Source organism: Puntigrus tetrazona, chromosome 18, assembly GCF_018831695.1.
Source record: "Puntigrus tetrazona isolate hp1 chromosome 18, ASM1883169v1, whole genome shotgun sequence".
Taxonomy (NCBI): Eukaryota; Metazoa; Chordata; class Actinopteri; order Cypriniformes; family Cyprinidae; genus Puntigrus; species Puntigrus tetrazona.
Window position 1 is genome coordinate 7,258,911 of NC_056716.1, and position 23,522 is coordinate 7,282,432.

The 23,522-nt window shown below is 38.2% G+C and overlaps 1 protein-coding gene across 1 annotated transcript; it reads right to left on the reverse strand.

Moving 5' to 3' along the window:
* Window positions 1-985: 985 nt before the first annotated feature.
* mthfsd (methenyltetrahydrofolate synthetase domain containing) lies at window positions 986-22,603 on the reverse strand. Its single transcript, XM_043264294.1, is given in 10 exon segments — window positions 986-1,249; window positions 9,546-9,671; window positions 20,410-20,522; window positions 20,595-20,685; window positions 20,782-20,798; window positions 20,801-20,894; window positions 21,023-21,136; window positions 22,268-22,303; window positions 22,306-22,373; window positions 22,463-22,603. Coding segments are annotated over 10 exon segments (951 nt in total). The 5' UTR covers window positions 22,491-22,603.
* Window positions 22,604-23,522: the final 919 nt, after the last annotated feature.

The following is a 23,522-nucleotide window of genomic DNA, read 5'->3' on the forward strand; positions in this document are numbered from 1 at the left end:
CGTTTCTCATCAGGAACTCAAGCTGCATCAAAGCTTTGGGAACAAGGTGCCCAAGTCGGCAGACTTTCAAATTCCTGCACAGTGTGGATGATGTATATAATGGATATAAGTCGATACAATGATAGAGCTTTTAAGAAATTCAAATCCACTCAAATCCAGCGCAGTTTATGTTTAGAAGCTAAATATTCACATTGCAGCTCAGATTTGGGTTGACAATAAGGTGCATAGCTCTTAGGATTTCTTAGTTTCATCATCTTTCGCAGGTGTGGTTTTTAAAGCCGCATATTTCCCAGCTTCGTGCTCCAGTGTTTTCAGTTTCTTCAGAATGGGTATTTTCTTCAGTTTTTCAGAGTTTCAGTGGCTTTAGAGTTATTTTAAAGAGATAGATGTATAAATCCATTTTCAACTTCAATAATCAACTTCAAAGTATAAATTTCTCATATTCACTTTACTACTATTATTAGACTTAAAAATCTAATAAGAACATATCTGTTTCCTTCAGCCAGTAGAAAATATACAGAAATTTAAATAAGTTTTCATTAATAATAATAATAAATTTAAATTAATTTTAAATAAATTTTATAATAATAATGTTCACAAATCTATCAACACAATTACAGTGTACAAGCACAGAAGTATATTTATAGAATAGCTTGTATCATAAAATGTACTCATTTACCCAACACTGTTAACAAGAAATCTAAACAAGAAATACATAATAGACACTTTAAAAACACTATTTTGCTCAAGCCACAGCAAAACTCACATTTTATGACACATTTTCCCATCTTATATTATAAGTTCTTTGTGTAAACATTAACCAGTGGCACACACACAGTACATTTATTTTAATTTTGTTTAGAAAAGTGTACAGATCAGAACTCTTGATTACAACTATCCTCCAAAAAATAATCTATTACCACCACCCTTTTTGGTATCCTCCCAGGGTGTTTGGTTCCTTTTCACAGCATATAGGATGTGGCCATTAATGAAAAAAGATGAGTGTGCTCTGTAATGGTTTCATCAGCAGGATTGCTCTTTTGCTTTGTCCACTGCCAGCATATTCTCTTCCATCTCTCTGAGCCCTTTGGGTTGATTTGGGTTGACAATAAAGCACATAGCTCTTAGGATTTCTTAGTTTCATCGTCTTTGTAAGCGTGGTCTTTAAAGATGCATATTTCCCAACTTGCTGCTCCAGTTCTTTCAGTTTCTTCAGAATGGGTATTTTCTTCAGTTTTTCTCTGTGTAACTGAAAACATTAGTTAATTATAATCAAGTTTTAGTAATTTAGTATTTTAGCATAAATTTTCATTTCTATTTCTAAAAGTTAATTTCTATAAATCTATTTTTTGTGTTTTTTTAAAAAAACGCTTTAGAAAACTGAGTCGGGCTGAGTAACAAAACCAAGTTGTAGCCAGTCAGCTGTAAGGGGCGTGTCTATTCATGATGTGGAGGAGAAAGCGTTCAGTGAACAGCCGAGAGACAGAAAGATAGAGAAAACATAAGAGCAAAACGTCTGACAAGAAGCAGGTCCAGTATTAATATCAGATGAGCATTGGAAAAAAAGGTCTGTGATCGGACATCAAGGTTGCTTCCCGATTGGTTAGTAACACTGTATCTACAGCTAAAGGCGGCCTACACTGGATGCAACAAAGTAACTGTTGAAAATCATTATAAATACAAGTGCAGTAGTTTTTTGTCAGAGATTTGTCACGCCGCTCAGTATCCAGTGTAGAAAACATCACTGATTAAAATTATAGCATTATTTTGTTTTGTATGTTCTTGCTCTGTTCGCATTCGGTTTAGACATGGTATAGTCCATTGACCCTCTGCAGCTTCAACTCTGGAAACTTCCAAAGCCTGGTAAATCCCAAAGACGTCATCCAAGACAAGCGCCACAACCAATCAGAGAAGCTAGGATTCTCAAAGAAGCCAGCATGCAGTTTCGATAACGCAGACAAAATTTCCCTCCTATAACTGAATGGTGTAAAGTGAAAAGCTAACGATAAGCTAAACCTCTGCTTTGATGAATTCTCATGGGTTGCAATCTTAGAACTAGCATATAGACTCTGGACTTCCTTAATCAATTCCTTCCCAAACTGTTTGTATATGTGTGCGCGTGTGAATGTGTGTGTGTTCATTCTTAACATAGTCATTTTAGTATAAGTATAGTTCAATAAACCTTCTGTTTTCATTAGTCGTTGCGTGTTATGTATTTTTAAAGTCAAACTCTGCACAGATCTGTGCTAACCAGCTCAAAATTAAGAATCAAGTCAGATAAAAGAATAAGTGGATACCAAAATTTTGCTGATCACAAAATAAACAGAATTAGTAAGATACCTTTAATTGTACTAGATGTTGAATGGATTAGCCAAAAAAGTGTATTCTATACATTTCATGAAACCAACTCGAATTATCCATATTCGATTCCACAAATATTAATTAAAGAGCTATTTCATAAAAATAATCAGATTAAAATGTTACATCTGTAATAACGTCCTGTTCAGGGACTGCTGATGCAAATTAGCTTTATAGCTAACTCTGGCATAGCACTTTTGTTGTGCATTGTCCCTGTATAAAAAAAATAAATTATTAAAAAGATTATCTAAAAAGGCTGATCCAGACCAGGCTAAAACATCTCATTAAAACATGCCCCCACATGTCTACATCATAATTTGGAAATATTTGCATAATGCTAAACTTAATGAAATGAAGGCATGGTTCAGAAACTCCAGTTGGGTTGTGGCAGCCTTTTCTATGCCAGTAAAAAGCAATTATTCTGCAAACCCAAATGTTTAAATTTTGCAGCACATTTTGTGAACAACAGTTCCGTGAACCTAGTGGAGTAGCCTACAAGGCTAATTGTGCATAAAGGTTATTCCTTAAAAAAAAAAAAGTTCAGTTCCTACTTTGCTGTGAAATCTAGCACTTCTGATTTAGCAACTGTAAGTATATCTTATTGTTGAAATATTTGCTAATGACTCTTTAAATGCAATTTTGTGCAGTATAGATATGTCATTCTTACCATGTGCAGAGATGAATTTATGCTTACAAACATAATATCCACTGTTCTCTGCTTATAACTATCAGCGAGAAGATAAAATGCACTGTGTTCTGTTTCACACTGGCCAGTCATGCAGAGCTGAAGCAGCACTGGTGTTGTCATGTGTTAGGTGTTATCAGTTTAGTTTTCATGTCCTAAAAATGCCAATCAACAAGCTCATCTATCACAACGAACTCTCCAAGTAGGACTTGAGCAGTAGTTTCACAGGGGGGTGTATGTGTGTGTGTTGCTCCTGTCTGCCGAGAGGTTTGTGTGTTTGTAGTCCTTATCAACATTGATAAACAAGATGATGACTGAATATGAGGCTCATCAGTTTTTTCGATCGACTGTAAAATCTTGTGTATAGTTCCAATCCACCCCAACTATAATATTTCCATCATTAAAGCATTTCTTAAGCACATTACTTAATAAACCAAAAAATATATTTTATAAAAAAAATAAAATCTTTCATACACCATCAATATCAGCTTTAACTACCAGGAGACCACCAGTTATTGATTCTTCTGTACTCAAAACATCGACTCTTAAATGAGGTGAAAAGAAAATTCCCACTCCTCCACTTAAATTTGTTTTATGCTTAACTTACACTGTTCTTCCAACCACAATCCCCACTCAGCCCCATTAGCTACATCACTATGTGTTCCCTTATTAAAAGCTACTCTCGATGCTACACTCAAAAGCGCTAATGAGAACATGTTTGACTGGTTGTTGAAGCATGTGTGTCAAACATGCCAAAGTTTGTCTTATATAATCTTGGTTAGGTGATGTCACTTCATTATGCGAAATTAGAGGTTATACTTTGGCATGAAAAGGAAACATCCTCAGGTCTTTTTGTCTTTAAGAACCACATTGTGTTTGTGTGTGTGAAGTTAAGAGAGAAGGGGAAAGAAAAAAAAAAGCACCAAGCAAAGTACTTGGAGAAAAGAAAAGAAAAAAAAAAAAATTAAAAAAATTAAATAAAAAAATATGATATGGCATATGGTTACCACCCTGCAAACATTGATGTTGATTTATTTGACCGTCGCTGATTCAAAGGCAAAGGGGGTACATGATGATACCCCAGATCGAAGATGTGCTCGCAGGCTTTCTCTCTCCTGGGACTTTTTCGTCCCTGAAAAAGCCTAGTCCTCCCCACCAAGCCATGCAAACTAACATCATCATTGGTGGGGACAGCTTTTCAGGCAGCGGGGTCAGGATGGTGCTGCTCTGCACTCTGCAGGCTGACCTGTTGAAAAACTTGAGCACTGGTGGGTCCATCAGGCGTTTTTAGAACTACACAGAGCCACGAATTTGTCTCTCTGTGCAACCAAGCAGATGGCCTGTGCTCCTGGTAGGGTCTCCCAAGGTCCCAGGTGACAAGCCAGACAAAGAGCGGTCCACCCCACCCCACCCCTTATGGATAACAATATTAATAGAGTCGCAATGTCGCCCAGTACGGCACAGCTGGGGCCCCGCCATGGAGCCAGGCCTGGGGCTAGGGCCGGCATGCGGGCGCCTGGTGGCTGGGTCTTGCCCCACTCCTCCTGTGGGCCCACCACGTGCAGGACGGACCGTAAGGGGCCAGTGCCTTGTGGTTTGGGCGGCAGTCGAAACGGGGACCTCGGCAACCCAACCCCTGGACACAGAATCTGGTTTTAGGGACATGGAACATCACCTCCCTCAAGCCTGAGTTGTTGCGGGAGGTAGAGAGATACCGGCTAGAGATAGTCGTGCTCACCTCCACGGGCAGCTTCGGCTCTGGAACCCATCTCCTCAAAAGGGGATGGACTCTTCACTACTCTGGTGTTGCCCGCAGTGAGAGGCAGCGGGCTGGTGTGGGCTTGCTTAAAGACCCCAGCTTAGCCGCCATGTGTTGGAGTTTACCCCGGTGGACAAGAGGGTCGCCTCCCTGCGACTTCAGGTTGGGGGAGGACTCTCACTGTCATTTGTGCCCACGGGCCAAATGGCAGTGTAGAGTACCCGGCCTTCTTGTAGTCCTTGGGAGGGGTGCTGGAAAGTGCTCCAACCGGTGACTCTATCGTCCTGCTGGGGGACTTCAACTCTCATGTTGGTGATGCTAGCAACACCTGGAAGGGCGTGATTGGAAGGAACGGCCCCCTGATCTAAACCAGAGTGGTGTTCTGTTGTTGGAATTCTGTGCTAGTCACGGTCTGTCCATAATGAACACCATGTTCAAGCATAAAGGTGTCCACCAGTACACGTGGCATCAGGACACCCTAGAGCGGAGGTCGATGATCAACTTTGTGGTTGTATCATCTTGGCCACTCGGGTGAAGAGTGGGGCGGAGCTGTCAACTGATCACCACCTGGTGGTGAGTTGGATCTCTTGGTGGGGGAAGAGGCCAGACAGACTTAACAGGCCCAAACGTACCATGAGGGTCTGTTAGGAACGTTTGGCAGAGACCCCTGTCAGGGAGATCTTCAGCTCCCGCCTCCGGCAGAACTTTGACCAGATCCCGAGGGAGGCTGGAGACATTGAGTCAGAGTGGACTATGTTCTCAGCCTCTTTGGTCAACGCAGTCGTCTGGAGCTGTGGCCGTAAAGTCTCCGGTGCATACATGTCAAGTTGAAGAAGGAGTCCTATCGGGCCTGGTTGGCTCGTGGGACTCCTGAGGCAGCTGACAGGTACTGGTGGGCCAAGCGGACCACTGCCCGGGCGGTTGTGCAGGCAAAAACTCAGGTCTGGGAGGAGTTCGGGGAGGCCATGGAAAAGGACTATTGGGCGGCCTAAAAGAAGTTCTGGCAAACCATCCGACGCCTCAGAAAAGGAAGCACTGCCCTGCCAACACCGTATACAGTGCTGATGGGAACCTGCTAACCTCGACTGGGGATATTGTCAGGCAGTGGAAGGAATACTTTGAGGATCTCCTCAATCCCTTCCATTGAGGGAACTGGAGAGAAACAAGGAAAAGTGTTATGAAAGAATAATTAAAGAAACGGAGTCTCTAAAATTACTTTAGAATTTCAGTTTTGTGTTATATTTTACAGGACAAGGGAATCTGGAGCTAAGTGTTGGGCTTAGACAGAGAAGTGTTCATCTATGAAAAGGTGTAAGAAGGGTAAACCCACTATTGGTAATTTACATTCAACATGTCATGCATCTAATAAAGTTGCTGTTGCTGCCATGAAAATTAACAATAGAAAATCAATGAGAGAAAAATTCATACAATATTTAACTATTATGAAACAAAGCGCTGTGATTCGGCTAATTGGTTAGTTGTCAGAAATAAGCTAATTATTGTAAAGCAAAATTTTGAAAGCTAGAAACAAATGACCTTGGGATGATCTCTATCTTAACGTATTTCAAATGAATGAACAGAAACAGGACAAGTGTATGTCAAACTCTGCAAGTATGACAAAGAGAAAATGTGTTATGTTCAATACATAAACTTTAAGATAAGAGAGCAAAGACTAGAGCAAATTTCCAAGACAGGGGTGGTTGAGGGAAACAGGAAGTTTTAACGATTTTGTAAGTTTGCCTTGTTTATTTGAAAAGTACCTTGTATTGTGAACACATTGTGGTTGTGTTTGATACTGATTTATCGACTCGACTACCCTGAGGATAAACTAAATAAGGTAGAAGGTGTAGGAGATTTGAGCAACATAAAACAACACACACACACACGTGTGTAAGGAGCTAAATCAAAAACCTGTAATGCAATAAGACTAGCCCAGACAGGTCTTTAAGTGACCAGACTCCTAACGAACGATAAGTCAAAATCGTTTTATAGTTTTATAAGTATTATAGTTAATTAATGATCCAAATCAGCAGTTACAATTAAATATAATCTAACTAAAATCGCGAAAGATTGGAGTCAGATAAAATTATGTGAAGAGTCAGTATTAAAATTGGAATAGCAAAAGATTAATAAATATAAGTAATTTTTAAGAAACGCAAGGAAAAGACCGAACGCGCATTAACCTTCGACCAGGGCCTCTGGATTCCGTTCTTCAGGAAAAGGGGACCCTTACACACACATACACACACAGGGGTTGGACAATAACACTGAAACGCCTGGTTTGAAACCACAATAATTCATTAGTATGGTGTATGACATCAATTAGTCTTGGGAATGACAAATACAAGTTCTGCATAGTGGTCAGAAGGAAGTTTGAGCCATTCTTCTTGCAGAATAGTGGCCAGGTTACTACGTGATGCTGGTGGAGGAAAATGTTTCCTGACTCGCTCCTCCAAAACACCCCAAAGTTTCTCAATGATATTTAAATCTAGTGACTGTGCAGGCCATGGGAGATGTTCAACTTTCACTTTCATGTTCATCAAACCACTCCGTCACTATTCTTGCTGTGTGTATTGGTGCATTATCATCCCGATACACAGCACTGCCTTCAGGATGCAATGTTTGAACAATTGGGTGCACATGGCCTCCAGAAGGGTTTGTTAGTCCTTGGCAGTGACACACCCATCTAGCACATGTATTGAGCCTAGGGGATGCCATGATATTGCAGCTCAAACCATCACTGATCCACCAAGGTTTGGCTATAGCAGCCCGGCCATGTATACTGACCCTGTGCAGCTCCTGACGGACGGTTTTGGAGGAAACAGGAGAGTTAAGGTGCATATTTAAGTCTGTAGTGAGTTGAGCAGCTGTGGTTTTATGTTTTTTGGATACAGTGCAGGTTAGCACCCAGACATCCCTTTTAGACAGCTGCTTCTTGCGTCCACAGTTACTCCTGTTGGATGTGGTTTGTCCTTCTTTGTGGTAAGCTGACATCTGCTTTAAAGTAAAATTAAATTTTCATTCAACTGTATTTCATGTTTTCAACTGATACTGAAAACTTTGTAGAGAACCTTTAAAACATCCTATAGAAACGTCTATAGAAATTGGCAAAACCTAAAAACCTCTGCACTTTCTTCACAGTATTGGGTTGAGGCCAATCGGTTACTGCTTGTACATTTACCTCATTCATCTTGAGTCCCTGGTGACTTATGTTATACCCCAGAACGAGGTCTGAGTGACATGGACTCACACTTTTCCGCCTTGGCGTGAGCTGATTTTCAGAAGTCTTGACAGAACAGTTCTAACTTGGCGGACGTGTTCGATTCAGATTTTGAGTAGATAAGGATGTCATCAATGTATGCTATGACGAATTGATCAATCACATTCTTGAATATCTCATTAATGAACGACTGGAACACTGCTGGGGCGTTGGCCAGGCCATACGGCATAAGATATTCGTAGTGCCTCCCAGTCTTAGATCAAGCGTGGTGTAGATGGTTGCCTCGTGCAGTTGTTCTAGTGCAGATGGTAATAAAGGAAGGGTAACGGAATTTGACAGTTAAGTTATTTAGTCCCCAATAGTCAATACAAGGTCTCAGACCTCCATCTTTTTTCTTCAAAAAGAAAAACCCTGCAGCTGCTGGAGAGGTCGAGGGACAAATGAAACCTGAATCAAGGGCTTCCGTTATGTATTCCTCCATGGCTTGAGTTTCGGCCCTGGAAAGTGGATATATCTTGCTTCTGGGAGGCATAGCATTGGGTAAGAGATCTAAAGCACAATCCCAGGGTCGATGTGGGGGTGACTGTGTGGCTTTTGTTTTACTGAAAACATCCAAGAGATCATTATAACAGGGGGGGATGTTAACTGGTTTGAGATTCAGTGGACTTTCGATGCTCGTTGGGGAATGGTTGCGAGAGTGATCATGACAGAAAGGGGACCAACTGACGAGGTAATTTTTGTAAAGCTAAAGTTCTAGACAAGGCTGCAGAAAGCACATTGTGTTTGTTTTATGAATACTGGCAAACAAATAAAACTAGATCCTTTACAGTTCTGACTGATGTAGTATTACTCTTACTTTCATCAGAAAGAACATGTCAGTGAACGCTATTTTGTTTCCACTGAAAAAAATGCAAGTGATTGCGCTGGTACCTTACACTTAGCTTGCATAAACTTGGATATACCCTCATATAGCATCACAAATTTATTATTATAGCACAGGTACGATAATTCAATGCATGTATTAATGTTGAAACATTTTACTATGCTTGAACCGTTATAGTATATCTATATACTGAAGTATATCTATTGATTTCTTTTTTTTTAGGCAAGTCGTGATGATTTGACAAGGCATAAGCTCACTATGTGCCACCGGTGTTGGAGGCACACAAAAAAAACCCCAAAAAACAACAACTTATATTTAACGAACAAAACTGCTTCAAAAAATTTTCAAAATTATAAATGCAGCCAATACAGCCAAATGCACAGACTACATTTGAGAATTACCTTTGGTAAAAAAGATTGGTAAAAAACGGTGAACGAGCAACAGATGATCTCATTGTCTTTATGTGCTGATTGGATGCCATTTAAAAATTAACTAAAAATGCATTATTACAGAAAAAAAAAAAGTTATTTTGACAGTGAATCTTAAACAAGTAACACACATACACACAGAGAAATTACATCTTAAGCTAAACATCTTAAAATTAAAAACAGTCTTTTTAAGACAAGGTAGATACACATACCTTTGACCAAATGATGCCTTGTGGTTTTGGGTGTCTACATTCAGTTTTAATGATTCTTGTTGGAGTTAGAATAAAGTCAACTGTGAGGTCATGGCTTTCAATTAGTTCCTTTGGAATGTCCACAACCTAAACACAGAAATCAGGTTAAATGTGTAAAAAAAAACACAAAAAAACATTTGTCTGTGAGCTCAGGACATTTTCAAAGACAGGATATTCTCATTCTTTGATAGTAGAATGCATGTTTCCCTTAATTATTGAAAGTTACCAGGCCCAGGTGATTGAAAATCCTGTATTTGATGTTAGTGTTGTTAATATGTGGTTTGTTTGGTGATTGCTCCATTTGCTAAAATATGATAGTGACATGGCAACAATAGCTATGTCCCAATTCGTGGGCTACTCTGGGTATAGGTGCCACTCTGTCACAGTGGCGAGGGGAAACCCCAGTACTCCACCCTAGTGCCTACTTCTCGAGGAAACTGTCCCCGTTGGGAATTATAATGTGGGCAACCGGGAACTCCAGGCGATTAAGCTTGCCTTAGAGGAATGGCATCACTGGCTGGAGGAAGCTGAACACCAATTCAAGGTCATAACTGACCACAAGAACTTGCAGTACCTCAGAGAAGCCAAGCAACTAAACCCCCGTCGAGCCAAGTAGGCCCTGTTCTTCACTCGATTCAATTTTAAGATTTTCTATCAACCCGGCCATAAGAACCTTAAGGCATATGCCCTCTCCCGTCTGCACCAATCTGATCCAGTACATGAGGAACCAGAATCCATCTTACCAACCTCAGAAGCCACCCAGTCCGAACCTGCTCTGCCGTGAGGTCCAGAAGCGAGACTCTTTGTACCATCCGCACTCCGCCCACCCCTTCTGGATTCTGTCCACACCTCTCCAGTATCCGGGCACCCAGGTAGCTACCGAACCCTCTCACTTCTCCAAAACTATTGGTGGCCCAACATGGTCCGGGATGTCGGCCAATACAAGGTATGTTCAGTCTGTGCCATCACATCCACTCCACACTGCTTACCCGAAGGAAAGCTCCTACTCTTGCCGATCCCACGTCGACCATAGTCCTATATTGGGGTGGACTTTCCCACCGACCTCCCTCCGTCCAGTGGGTATACCACCATCCTGCTGGTAGTCAATCGATTTTGTAAAGCCTGCAAATTAATTGCCTTATGTGGATTGCCTACGCCATTATTCCACCATGTCTTTCGGCATTTCGGACTCCCTGAAGACATTGTGTTAAACATTCCGTTTATTTTGAAAAAGGCATGTATCGTAATTTTTTTTATCAGGCAAGGCAAAACATCACATGCAATCAGGAGCTAAATGATAGAAACATAGGCTGGCCCATTTTGGCCTGCCTATTTACATTAACTTTAGTCACGACTGGTATCAATATCAGTGTTTACATTATTCCCATGTGATTTATGCACAAGGTAGACAATCAGGTTCTGAATGGCCGTGCTATTAAAATCATTTATATAATTTACGTCGAGTGGCCGTTATTATTTTCCAGCATGGACGACAGTTGTCATGGATGTTTTACAGCACAAAATCTGACTGAATGGATAAACACAGGAAAATAAATGTAACTGTCATGTAATTTTATCTACAGCTTGAGGAATTATTTAGAAAAGTAGCACTGTAAGATAGTATTTTTAATGAATTAACAAGAGACAGAGAATGCACATGAGTAGACTAATAGTGAAGCAGCTGAAGCTTGTTGATTTAATAGGCTACAAACAGCTACGTTATCACCTCATTGGTGAGAAATACAGCCTAATGTAGATATTAGTAGCAAACTATTACAGCTATGAAATGACAATTTGAAAACCAGCTCCTGAATGTTATGCAATTTCTTGCATATAAAGTTCCCACCTCAATAAAATGCTACAGCACACCAGTACTGCTGTCTTATGGGCAAACGTGTCGCCCTTGCATTAGAAGTTCTGCGGCGAATTGGATATGTGTGATTAAAATCCACATTTGGAAGTAGCCCAGATCGGATGCGATAAAATCAGATCTCGTGTTTACATGTGTGCATCAAATTCCAATCTATGTCAGATGAAAGCAAAAGATAAACGCAGCCCTAATGTCATGCCAGTGTCAATGAATGCTTTCGTTACCGATTTATTTGCATTTGCTCTCAAGAGAGTATCTTTGTAGTTTGGTACACTCTTAACCCGGATTTTGTCTAAATTAAAGATTTTAAACAGTCATTACTTATTCTTTATTGTTTTGTTTTTTTTTTTAGTTGTCACTGCTAAAAAATAGTAGTTGTTTGCACTATTCAGACGACTTATTGCCTGCAGGGATCAAGTTAAGTAGACATCACTCTGTATTTTACGTTTTTGAAGAGTGGTGGGAGGGGCTTTTTTAAGCAGAGATCCCTGAAGATCCCAGAGATCCCAGCTTCCCTGAAGAGATGGACTGACGTGTTAACGGTTAACGTTTGAAAGCAACGTGAATCGGTGAGTTAATAAAAGGATATTATCTGTAGATATCTTTCTTGACGAAAGTGGTAACCCAATATCTGGACCGATGTTAAACTCTAAAAAGGTAACAAAGTGTTAATATGCCGATAGACGCTTTTTTTTTCCTGTTGGTTCACAGTTTAGTTATAACGTTAACTTTTAATTTAGCTATTTATGTAATTTCATAGAATGTAACATTATCCCGAGTGTTTTTGTATGTTCACAGTTTAGCTACTACGTGTGTATTTCGTTGGTCTAGATTTATTTCTGTTGGTTTGCACGAGTCCACACATGTAACTCACGTGCTTTACGTGTGGCTAATGCTAGCATATTTATTTTGTGTATTATGCTAATAGGTAAAATGTGCTACTTTAAGTTTCGCATGAGTGATGTTTTTTTTTCTTATAGAGTAGTAGTAACCTATGGAACAGTTTAAAAAACAAGATCATTAGTTGGTGCTAACTTTTAAAATTACCATTAACTTTTATAGTGGAATTGCACATGCAACTCATGCAAAAAATTGCTTGTGCTCTGTTTTCACAGGTTCATGTGAAGATGCAGTGGAAGTGGAAGTTTTATGAATTTATATGAGAACATTCATATTTTAACAAGCTTTTTTGTGATGCAGATGGCAGAGCAGAAGATTAAAGGTCATTCTCACTGAGGCAGATAAAGAAAGGTCACCCTAAATAGGAGGCCTGCTACAGTGGAGGAAATGATGAGCAATATTAAGGAATTGCTGGAACTTCATTATAGCTTCAGTATCCAGTACAAAGATTCTGAATTTAACAAACTATTCAGTCTGTCAGATATTGCAGATCTCCCTGAAAAAGCAACAATCCAAGTCATCCCAGTAATTGAGCTGGTTCCTGTTTCAGCATCTGTAGAAAGCTTAGATGACAGCCACAGTGATGTCGAGTATAGACTCAGACAAGCAAATCTGCTGTATCTTAGGGATGGAACACTCCTTAAAATAACAAAAGATCTTAAACACAAGGTCCTTGAGATATTGGAAGAGAGTATGTATGGCTTCACAGCATATCCAAACAATACTCAGTTTGAAAAAGCTGCAGCAGCACTGATAAACAAGCATCCTTGTCTCCAAGAGAAAGGCTCAACCAGTAGCTGCAGTGGTTGGAAGAACAGTTTAAAATATAAAATGGCTAACTACAGGTCAAAGCGCAGACAATCAGGACGCCGTGATGTTGCTGTAAATGCTGGTAAGTGTGGAGGGTATTCAAGTCCAGGAGAACCAGCAAACAAAAATATTAAGGCAAAAAAGGCGAACTCAACTTCTTACCCAACTTTCCAGATGGATTTGATCAGACAGGCCTTGAGGATGCCCTCTTGGTCGATGAAATGCAGAAACAAACACCAAATGGACAACTTGTGAAAGAGAAAATGGAACTTACATTTGCACTAAGAAGAAGAGAAGTGGTGGAAACCGAGCCTGCCATAAGCCAGATGGTGGAACGCTGGCCTTCCCTTTTTACGGAGGATCAGGTTTGTTCAAGAGACTTATAACTCATCTAGGTTTCTTTTATTATTTGATTCCATTGTTCATTGTCATTTACAGTCTCATCCTGATGACTTTCTTCAGATTATCAAAATTTTTGGCCCATATAATGCAAATTAACAAGACACCTATTTTATATGGATTTTGTATGAATTACAATTGTTCAATTTCAATTTCAATCTACATCTTGGACGGCATACGGGTGTGTAAATATAATGCTCTCTATTCTGTACTCTTATTTTGCAGGTGTTCATGGAGTTTAACAGGATTGTGGGAAAGAAACTCAAGCAGGAATTGATCAACACAGTCTTCCTCTAATTGAGATCTTTCGATCTAAGAGAGGGAATATCGGACAGCTGGTGACACAGCTTTTAAAACAAACCAAGGTTGTTCCATTGTACACTTATATTATAAAAAAAATCCTCCTTGTTTAGCATGAAGGTGCTGTGACTCCATCTTCTCTGCATCTCAGTCCAGCCTCATTCAAGATTGTCACTGAGGGAGAAGTTGTGATGGAAAGCATTAAAGATTTGTCAAAAGCAATGTGTTTTCTTTTTGGACTTACATATGCACTGCATCTTAACTACCCCAAATCGATAAAGAACACATTCCAATTCATCCAACAAATACTTCTCATGTTCGGGCACACTGACTTAAAGCCCAAGTTACAAACATTAAAAAAAAAAAAACAGCTTGCAATTTAATTTGTAATTTTGACAGGAATGGCTGTTGTTCTTGTATTGTTCTTGAGTTGCACAATTAATCTCTGAACAGATTATCTTGTTCAAAATGTCCTGTCATTGCAGTAAGTGATGTAAAGTTTAACAGTGTTCAGTGGTCATCTTTACGTTTTAGAGACTTGACTCAAGTTTTAATGCTCATCCAGTCCAGTCATTCAGAAGGATATGGCATATTGTTGAATACTATGTGTTCCTGTTACTGTAAGCAATTTTCACAGGTGTTAACAAACAACATTGTGCTACCTGTTTTTATGAGCAATACACATTGAAACATTGAAATGCTGTTATTGTTTATTTCTTAAATTAACTAGTACAATTTCTTAATTATAAGGCTTTATGTAAATATAAAATTTATCAATACCTACAATTAATGTAATACATTTTTTAAAAATAAAATGTACCCAAAGTAATATTAACTAATGATTTTTAGTAAAGACTACTAATGCGACCCTGATTTCTCTACTGCTCCCACTAACATTTTTATGTTTATACAGCTTAACCTGTTTTAGCCAGTGTAAAAACTAATCTTGTTTAGTGCAACGGGTTTCCTCACGAATTTCTAGTAAAGTCAACTAATTTGGGAGAAGAGTGTAGGCACAGCATATCGATCTAAGTGCATCTGAGACAAAACTCTAGTGCTTAGTTGTCTTTGCTGATGAAAAACATGAATTTTAACATGGATGAGTTCTCCTGAAACAGTAAGTTTATTTTGAATGTGTCGTTACCTAAAGTAACGTTTTTAAAACTTTTTTATCCCATGTGTCATCCTTCTGATTCTGTCACACTCCAAGGAAAAACCTGAAGAACTCATTCTTCAGATACATGCAAAAGTCATGCACAGTGCCTTTTTATTATAAATTTGGGGGTTATATTTTAAATGTAATTCCCTTTTTTCCCAATTGTATTTGATTTTTTATTTCTTGTAGGTGTCAGCAACAGTGGCCAATATGAAAAAGTTTTACACGTCCAGACTTTCAGAGACTGACTGTTTTAAGTAATGTACAATGATCCAAAATCTGTAAATTATTTAATAAACCTGTTTTTTTTAGCTTGTATTTTTTTTATAACATGTTGCTGATGTTGCTCATTTAGTTGAAATTCACACTGCAACCCATTGGATGCTGATTATCGTTGTCATGAAAGGAAAGTTCACCCAAAAATGAAAATTAGTCTATTACTTACATTTGAGTGATCTAAGTGTAGGTGACTTTCTTTTTTCAGACAAATCCAGTCGGAGTTATAACAAGTAATGTTTTTGATCTTGCAGTTAAGAAGAATTTATTGCCAAATTTATAATAAAATGTCCCTCACAGAGGCTCTGGGGGTGAATAAAGGCCTACTGTTGCAAATCCAAGTGTTTTTAGTAAGTTAAATAACGATATTTCAAACATAATATACATTTTTTTCTTGTGACTGCTAACAGTTGAATTCGGGAGCCGATTAGGCGGATGATGTATCATGTATGGGTCGAGTGCGCGATTCTGGGATATTTAGGAATGTGTTTCCTTATTTTAGCAAAGGAAAACCAGTCTCCCCTTGGCTTATATCGGAATGGTCCAACATTTCTTTCATAAATCCTTGGTTTGTGCTTCTAATTCATGAATGGCTTTTTTGTTTTGTTCTCTCTTTGGACCCTTCACTAATCATGCGACCCATACATGATACATCAGCCACCCTATCAGCTTCCGGATTCAACTGTCAGCAGAAAAGAAAAAAAAAAAAAAAAAACTCATGTTTGAAATATGGATTACAAAAACTCAGGATTTGCTACAGGAGGCTTTTATTCACCCCTCAAAATTCCACTCATTCTCTACTATAGGAGAGGAAGAATTATACAAACTTAATCTGTTAAATCATCTAAACCAACATGCATATTAGGCCCTATTCCATCTAAACTATTAAAAGAACTGCTCCCAGTCATAGATCCATTTTTGACTATTATTAATTCATTGTTGTCATTAGGATACGTCCCCAAAACCTGTTGTTAAAAATAACAACACATCCTGACCCCAAAGACAAGTGAATTACAGACCAATATCGAATCTCTCTTTTCTGTCAAAGATACTAGAAAAGGTAGTATCCTCATAGCTATATTCCTTCTTAGAGAAAAATGGTATCTGTGAGGATTTCCAATCAGGATTTAGACCATACCATAGTACTGAGACTGCTCTCATTAGAGTTACAAATAACTTGCTTCGGTCATCTGATCGTGTCTGTGTTCAACACTATCAACCACAACATTCTCTTGAATAAACTAGAAAACTATGTTGGCATTAGTGGAAGTGACTTAGCATAGTTCATATCATACTTATCTGACTGCCATCAGCTTGTAGCAGTAAATGAAAATGTATCATATCGATCACAAGTGAAATATGGAGTACCTTAAGGCTCAGAACTAGGGCCGCTACTTTTCACACTTTGCTTGTTACCTCTGAAAGATATTATTAGGAGACATGGCGATAGCTTTTATAGTTATATGATATGACTGCTGATGATACTCAGCTCTATATTTATTAATGACCCAATGAAACACACCAAATAGAGCAACTAACAGAATGCATAAAACTGGAAGACGAGTAATTTTTTCTTCCTAATTTCATTTCTATCATCGTTTTGTTTGGGCAATTGTTTATATTTATTTATTTGTTCTAATGTTATTACTACTATTTACTTGTCATTTTAGTTTAAATCAATTCTAAGTTTGAGTACAGGGCATAGGTCCGAGCTCATGCTCATTCTCCTTAAACGCTGTATATGACAAGAGTAAAGATTAAAACTACAAAGTTGCATTAATTTCTAAATTAACTGCTAAATTCTGATAAAACTGACATGCTAAAAACCCCATATGTAATAATCTAGAACACTGTCTAACACTTGATGGCTGCTCTGTTAATTCTTCTTCATCAGTTAGGAACCAAGGTGTATGGTTTGGTAGCAATCAGCTGAAAACCATGTTTCTAGCATCTGTAAAACTGCATTTTTAAAATTATGCCTAAATTATGACCTATGCTCTGAATGTCAAATGCAGAAATGTTAATTCATGCCTTTCTGGCCTCAAGGTTAGACTGTTGTAGTGCTTTATTAGGTGGTTGTTCTGCACGCTTGATAAAATCCAGATGGTCCAAAACACAGCAGCAAGTCCTAGGGTCTTAGAATCAGGAAGTATGATCATATTAGCCCGGTTCTGTCAACACTGCACTGACTCCCTATTAAACATTGGATAGATCTTAAAAAATCTTGTTAATTACTCATAAAGCCTTCAAGGCATACCTCCTCAATACGAACAAGCTCTTTTCACACTATAGTCCTTCACATCCGCTGCATTCTCAAAACTCTGGCCATTTGATAATACCTAGAATATCAAAATTGAGAGTGGGCAGCAGATCCTTTTCCTATTTAGCACCCAAACTGTGGAACAATCTCCCTAACACTGTTCGGTAAGCAGACACACTCTGTCAATTTAAATCTACATTAAAGACCCATCTCTTTAGCCTAGCTTATACATGACACACTAATAGATTTCTATTATTCAAATCTGTTATCCTATTACAGTATTGTTAGGCTGCATTAATTGGTCAGCCGGAACCAGGAACACTCCCCATAATGCACAATGTACTCATCACTTCGTAAAACGAATAGAATCTATGCTAATACTTGTCTGTTATTTTTAAATTCTGTTTCTCAATCTATATCCAGTTCAGATGGGGGATCAGCAACGCTGTCATCTTTGACTTGCTTAGTTGGGGACACTTAATTTTTTAGCGATTATTAATTTGATTATACAGACGTATCTGCATTTAATATAAAAAAGTGTTTAATCTTTTCATTATAAATTACTTTCACTCTATTCTCCTACGTAATAATGTTCAAAGTTTTAACACAATCTGTATTATTAAAGGTGCTATATAAATAAAACTGATTGATTGAGACACACACACACACACACACACACACACACACACACACATACATACATACATACATATATACAGTGCCCTCCATAATTATTGGCACCCCTGGTTAAGATGTGTTAAAAGCCTTAAAATAAATTCAATTTTTATTGCAGAAGCATATTGTCACACTGAAAATTGCAGAAAAATATAACGTGAATATAAAATTAATTTTAAGGGGAAATAAAAATCCCTGACTAACAAATAATTATTTTTCATAAAATAACTTGTTCTACAATTATTGGCACCCCTAACAATTCCTATAAAATAAATGTAATTGAAGTATTTCTGTCATTTCTACAGTAGTTTACAAAGTTGATCAGAATATCTAGGAACATTTAATTAGCAATTTATCACTTCCTGCTTCCTGGGGTATAAATATGACGTGACACAGAGGCCATTTCTCTTATCCACTCTTCAACATGGGAAAGACAAAGGAACACACCATTCAAGTAAGGCAGATGTGTGTCGACCTTCACAAGTCAGGTAATGGGTACAAGAAAATAGCCACCCGCCTGCAGCTGCCCATATCTACTGTGAGAGGAATCATTAAGAAGTTTAAAAAATCTGGAACAGTAGTAAACAAGCCTGGACGAGGACGCAAGTTTATTTTGCCTCCACGCACAGTGAGGAGGATGGTAAGAGAAAAAAAAATTCTCCAAAGCTCACTGTTAAAGAACTGCAACAAATGATAGCATCTTGGGGTCACAAAGTCTCCAAAACAACCATCAGATGCTATATACATGCCAACAAGCTCTTTGGGAGGCATGCAAGGAAAAAACCTTTTCTCAGTCACAATCATAAACGCACGTTTGTAGTTTGCTAAGCGGTACTGGGGCTTCAGCTGGGACCGTGTTCTTTGGTCAGATGAGACCAAGATAGAGCTTTTTGGCAAAAAACACTCTAAGTGGGTATGGCGGAACACAAAAGATGAGTATGCAGAAAAGCACCTCATGCCCACTGTGAAGTATGGGGGAGGATCGGTGATGCTGTGGGGCTGTTTCTCTTACAGAGGCCCTGGGAACCTTGTTAGGGTGCATGGCATTATGAATGCTTTGAAATACCAGGACATTTTAAAGCAAAATCTGGTGGCCTCTGCCCGAAAGCTGAAGATGGGTCGTCACTGGGTCTTTCAGCAAGATAATGACCCAAAACATATGGTCAAATCTACACAGAAATGGTTCACCACACACAGAATAAAGCTCCTCCCATGGCCATCTCAGTCCCCCGACCTCAACCCCATTGAAAACCTGTGGAGTGAGCTGAAGAGGAGAGGAGTCAGGTCACTGGATGATTTAGAGACATTGTGCAAAGAGGAATGGTCGAAGATCTCTCTTTCTGTGTTCTCTAATCTTGTGAAACATTATAGGAGAAGATTAGGTGCTGTTCTGTTGGCAAAAGGGGGTTGTGGGATTTTAATCTAATTTTTTTTTCCACTGAATAAATGCACTTGAATTAAAGGTTGGAATTTCCTATGTTATTTAGAACAAAACAGAATTTTTTAGAAGCTAAAGAACACATTTTAACCAGGGGTGCCAATAATTATGGAGGGCACTGTATATACATATATATACACACATAGCAATGAAGCGGCTTTAAAGGTACAATGTGTAATATTTAGAAGGATTCATTGACAGAAATGCAATATAATATATAGAAGTGTGAAAAGACCTTACATAATTACGTGTTAAGTGTATATTACTTATATTAGTATAAGAATGAGCAATTCTTACATGGAACTTGCCACCATGTTTCTATAAGTAGCCGTAAACGGACAAACTTCACTACCATAAGTGTTTCATCTCAACCCTCTTCTTGCAAATAAACACTGACATGATGACAAGTAACAATAATATTTGCAGTAACACAATGTTATTGACTAATTAAGTAAATAAAATTCCTTAATCTACCTTTATATAGAAACCTATCAGCCACTGTAGCTTTTCTAAAGCAGGTTTCTGCGTGGGGACTGAGCCATTGGTTGCAATTCGCAACTTCATCGGCTAGATGCTGCTAAAATGTACACACTACCTAAACTTTTCTTTTAGCACTTTATTATTATTATTATTATTATTATTATTATTATTAATGTTTATTTCAGGTTTAATTTTAGACATTTTCTTTGGATTCACCACAATGAGTAAAACCAGAGAGTTATTACATAACATATTACTAACCTGGCAATCATGAACAATAGTGACAACCACAGTGGAATCACACACAGCTCCCATGCATGCCATCATAGCATATTCCATGTCTGCAAAGCCTTCACCTTTTCCAATTCTGTAGCCTATTGACATTAGATAGCATCATTGCATATGATACGATTTAATTATCAAGTTGTCCTAAGATGTAGAGTTACCTTTTTCAGATACAGCCACTGATCCAACTACAACAAGATCCACCTGAACTTTGTCTTCTAAACCGACTGGAATACTCAACTCTTTAATATGCTTAAGCACAAAGAGTTTGTCAGTTGGAACAGATGTAAGAGACTGCAGATACACAAAAATCACATGACATCTAAATATATATACACATGACTTTACCTGAGATCTAGAACAAATCGCAGTTCATTTTTGGTTGCACTGTTTGGTGGAATGATCCTGTTAAACAGCCCAGTTCTTAGACGAGGTGTTGGAACAAGCAATGTTTTTTTTGCCTGCATTCAAACATAAAATGGAATATGAATTATGTCATAGTATTAGTAAATTATTTTTGTTATACATGTAAAATACCACACAGGTTGATGTAGAATGCAGTTGACAGCAAGCAATAAAAACAACATACCTGCAAAGAAGCTAGTCGAACTCCCTCTAATGGTTTATCTGGAGCTACCTTGACCACAGCAGCATTGGTAAAGACCTCTAAGAGTTGCACTTTGGCACATGCCTCCAGTGCACCCTGAATTTGGGAATAGTACTAGATTAGATTTCATTAGCCGCTTTTCCACTGTCAGGCCAGTGTGTGTAATAACTAATAATAGCCTCGGATATTTTATTCACAGAGGGCAGACAAGATAAAAAATGTTACTAAACAAATACACGATTATGATAGAAAAGGAGAAGTGTACGCCTTTGTTTATACCCACACCTCTAGCTCCACCTAGGTGGCCCGCTTTGGCCCCAAATTAACAAGCGACCAGGCACGATCAGGCCCCAGAAATGACAGCGGAAACGCTACTGGCTCTGGCACGCACAAGCACGCTCGTTTTTGACCCGACAATGGAAACGCGGCTATTGGAACTTGATTCAAAATTAACAGTGCAGATCTGTGAGTCTATTATAGAGGGATGAGCTGATTCTTAAACCAACAGTCCAAAGAATCCTTATATTACAAATTTCTGTTGATATAAACAATCTGTTTAATTATGTATGTTACCATTTAGTTTTGCTCATCAAGTTGTGCTTCATTACTTTTATTTTTACATGTATTTATATATTTTTGTTAAGTCTCACTTTCACTGTCTTTTTACCTACCGGTAGTCCATTTTCTGTGCAGTGCAATGTCAGCACTATGCCATGTATGAGAGCATGCTCTCTCCGACGGATTCATATTGCGTTATTAAGTGAAAACAAAAATCTGTAAAACAATAACAATTGCACTATAAAGGCTCTCTATAACTAAACAAGCTCCAACACTTTGTTTTTAAAATTCTTGTTTTTTTCCTACTTGAGATTTCTGTCCAAATAATGGATTACCTTAGCATACCTGTGGTTTTGTTTACAATTTATGGTTCACTTGCAAAAAAGACAGTGCGAAAGCCAACTGTACTAAACCAAAACAATATGTGTTGTTAATTATATGATGCAGTGAGTAGTTTACCACTTGTTAATTATTTAATGCACTACTGCAGTTTAACACTGTCCAAAGGCAGAATGCTGTTTTTTACTTCATTTAAATCTAGTGAGATGGTAGAATGGTAACGTTCAATAGTATACATGTATATGCGAGTGGTATACATGTATATGCAAGTATTGGCGCCTCAAAATAATGTACTAAATAAAAATCGGATTGCCCCGGTCTTAAATATACCTTGAAATTGGGAATTCTGTTCTGCACAGGTCGAGGGGAAAACTGGCCAGGTTTTTCACTTCGATGTAGTTCCATATTTGATGGCGTATGTCCCATTTAGTATCCCCTAAATGTCAAAACAACAAATCGCCAATTATAGACAAATCAAGTAAATTACATTGCAAAATAAATAAATAAAAACTAGAAACGAAAAACCTTGAATAATCCTTATTACTGAATCCATTATGCGGAAAAGCTCACAGCTCTTTCTATAAAACAACGAACAGCCGACTTCTAATTTTACTTAAAGTTCTTCTTCTTTCAACAATTACGGTACAGGCTAGATGCATAAGTGGCACATTGCTGCCCTCGTCAGTTCACCTGATGAACTCTGCCTAATGAAATAAGGCTATCCGTTTTGAAATTGAATGAAATAAGTGAAAAGACTGCTCGTTTTTTTCGATTAGCTTAAGAAACGAAAAATAACATTTTGGCTCAATTTCTCATGTTTCGTTTGGGGTTTACAAATAGGGTGACCTGATTCTCAAGGTTATAAGACATTTTATTTCATGACATCTAAATTATAAAAAAATAAACAAATACTATGCATGTACACAGGTGGACAAGGTACACAAATACATTAAGTTATTTGAGAGTAATTACACATACTACCCAGACGGCACACAAACAAGTTGTGGTTTGCAGAAGATCTGACGGCAGTTGATAAGAAAATCAGGAGTCAGCATTGGCCAATTGTTGAAGCTACACGAAAAGAAGAATGGAGGGAATAAATTTTGGAACTGGAGTGTTTGTGGATGGGAAGGAGATTTTTGTGAAGTAGGCAACGACTTTTGTTTTTGACTTTGTTTTACAGATGCCTACAGCATGGTACAAGGTAAAGATTGGTGTCTGAAGTTCTGTGAGAATGAGTTATAGAATTATAACATTCTCTCATAATGTTAGAGGTAGGAGAAATTTGAATAAAAGAAAAGCAATCTTTTTCTTTTATAGAAAATATTTTTGTGATTTTTATTTCAACCAAGAGACACATGCATCTGGATCAGACTTTTAGTTTTGAAAAATCCAGTGGGGCAACGATATGTGGATGTGATATGGTAGTAATCATTCTGCAGGTGTAGCAATTTTAAAAGGTAAATTTAGAGGCAAAAACTATTAGTGCTTAGTTCTTCGGGCAGATGGAGTATTTTTATTGTTGAATTCAAACAGCATCATTTTGTGTTAGGGAATATATATGCAACCAACAGTGTTGTAAGGA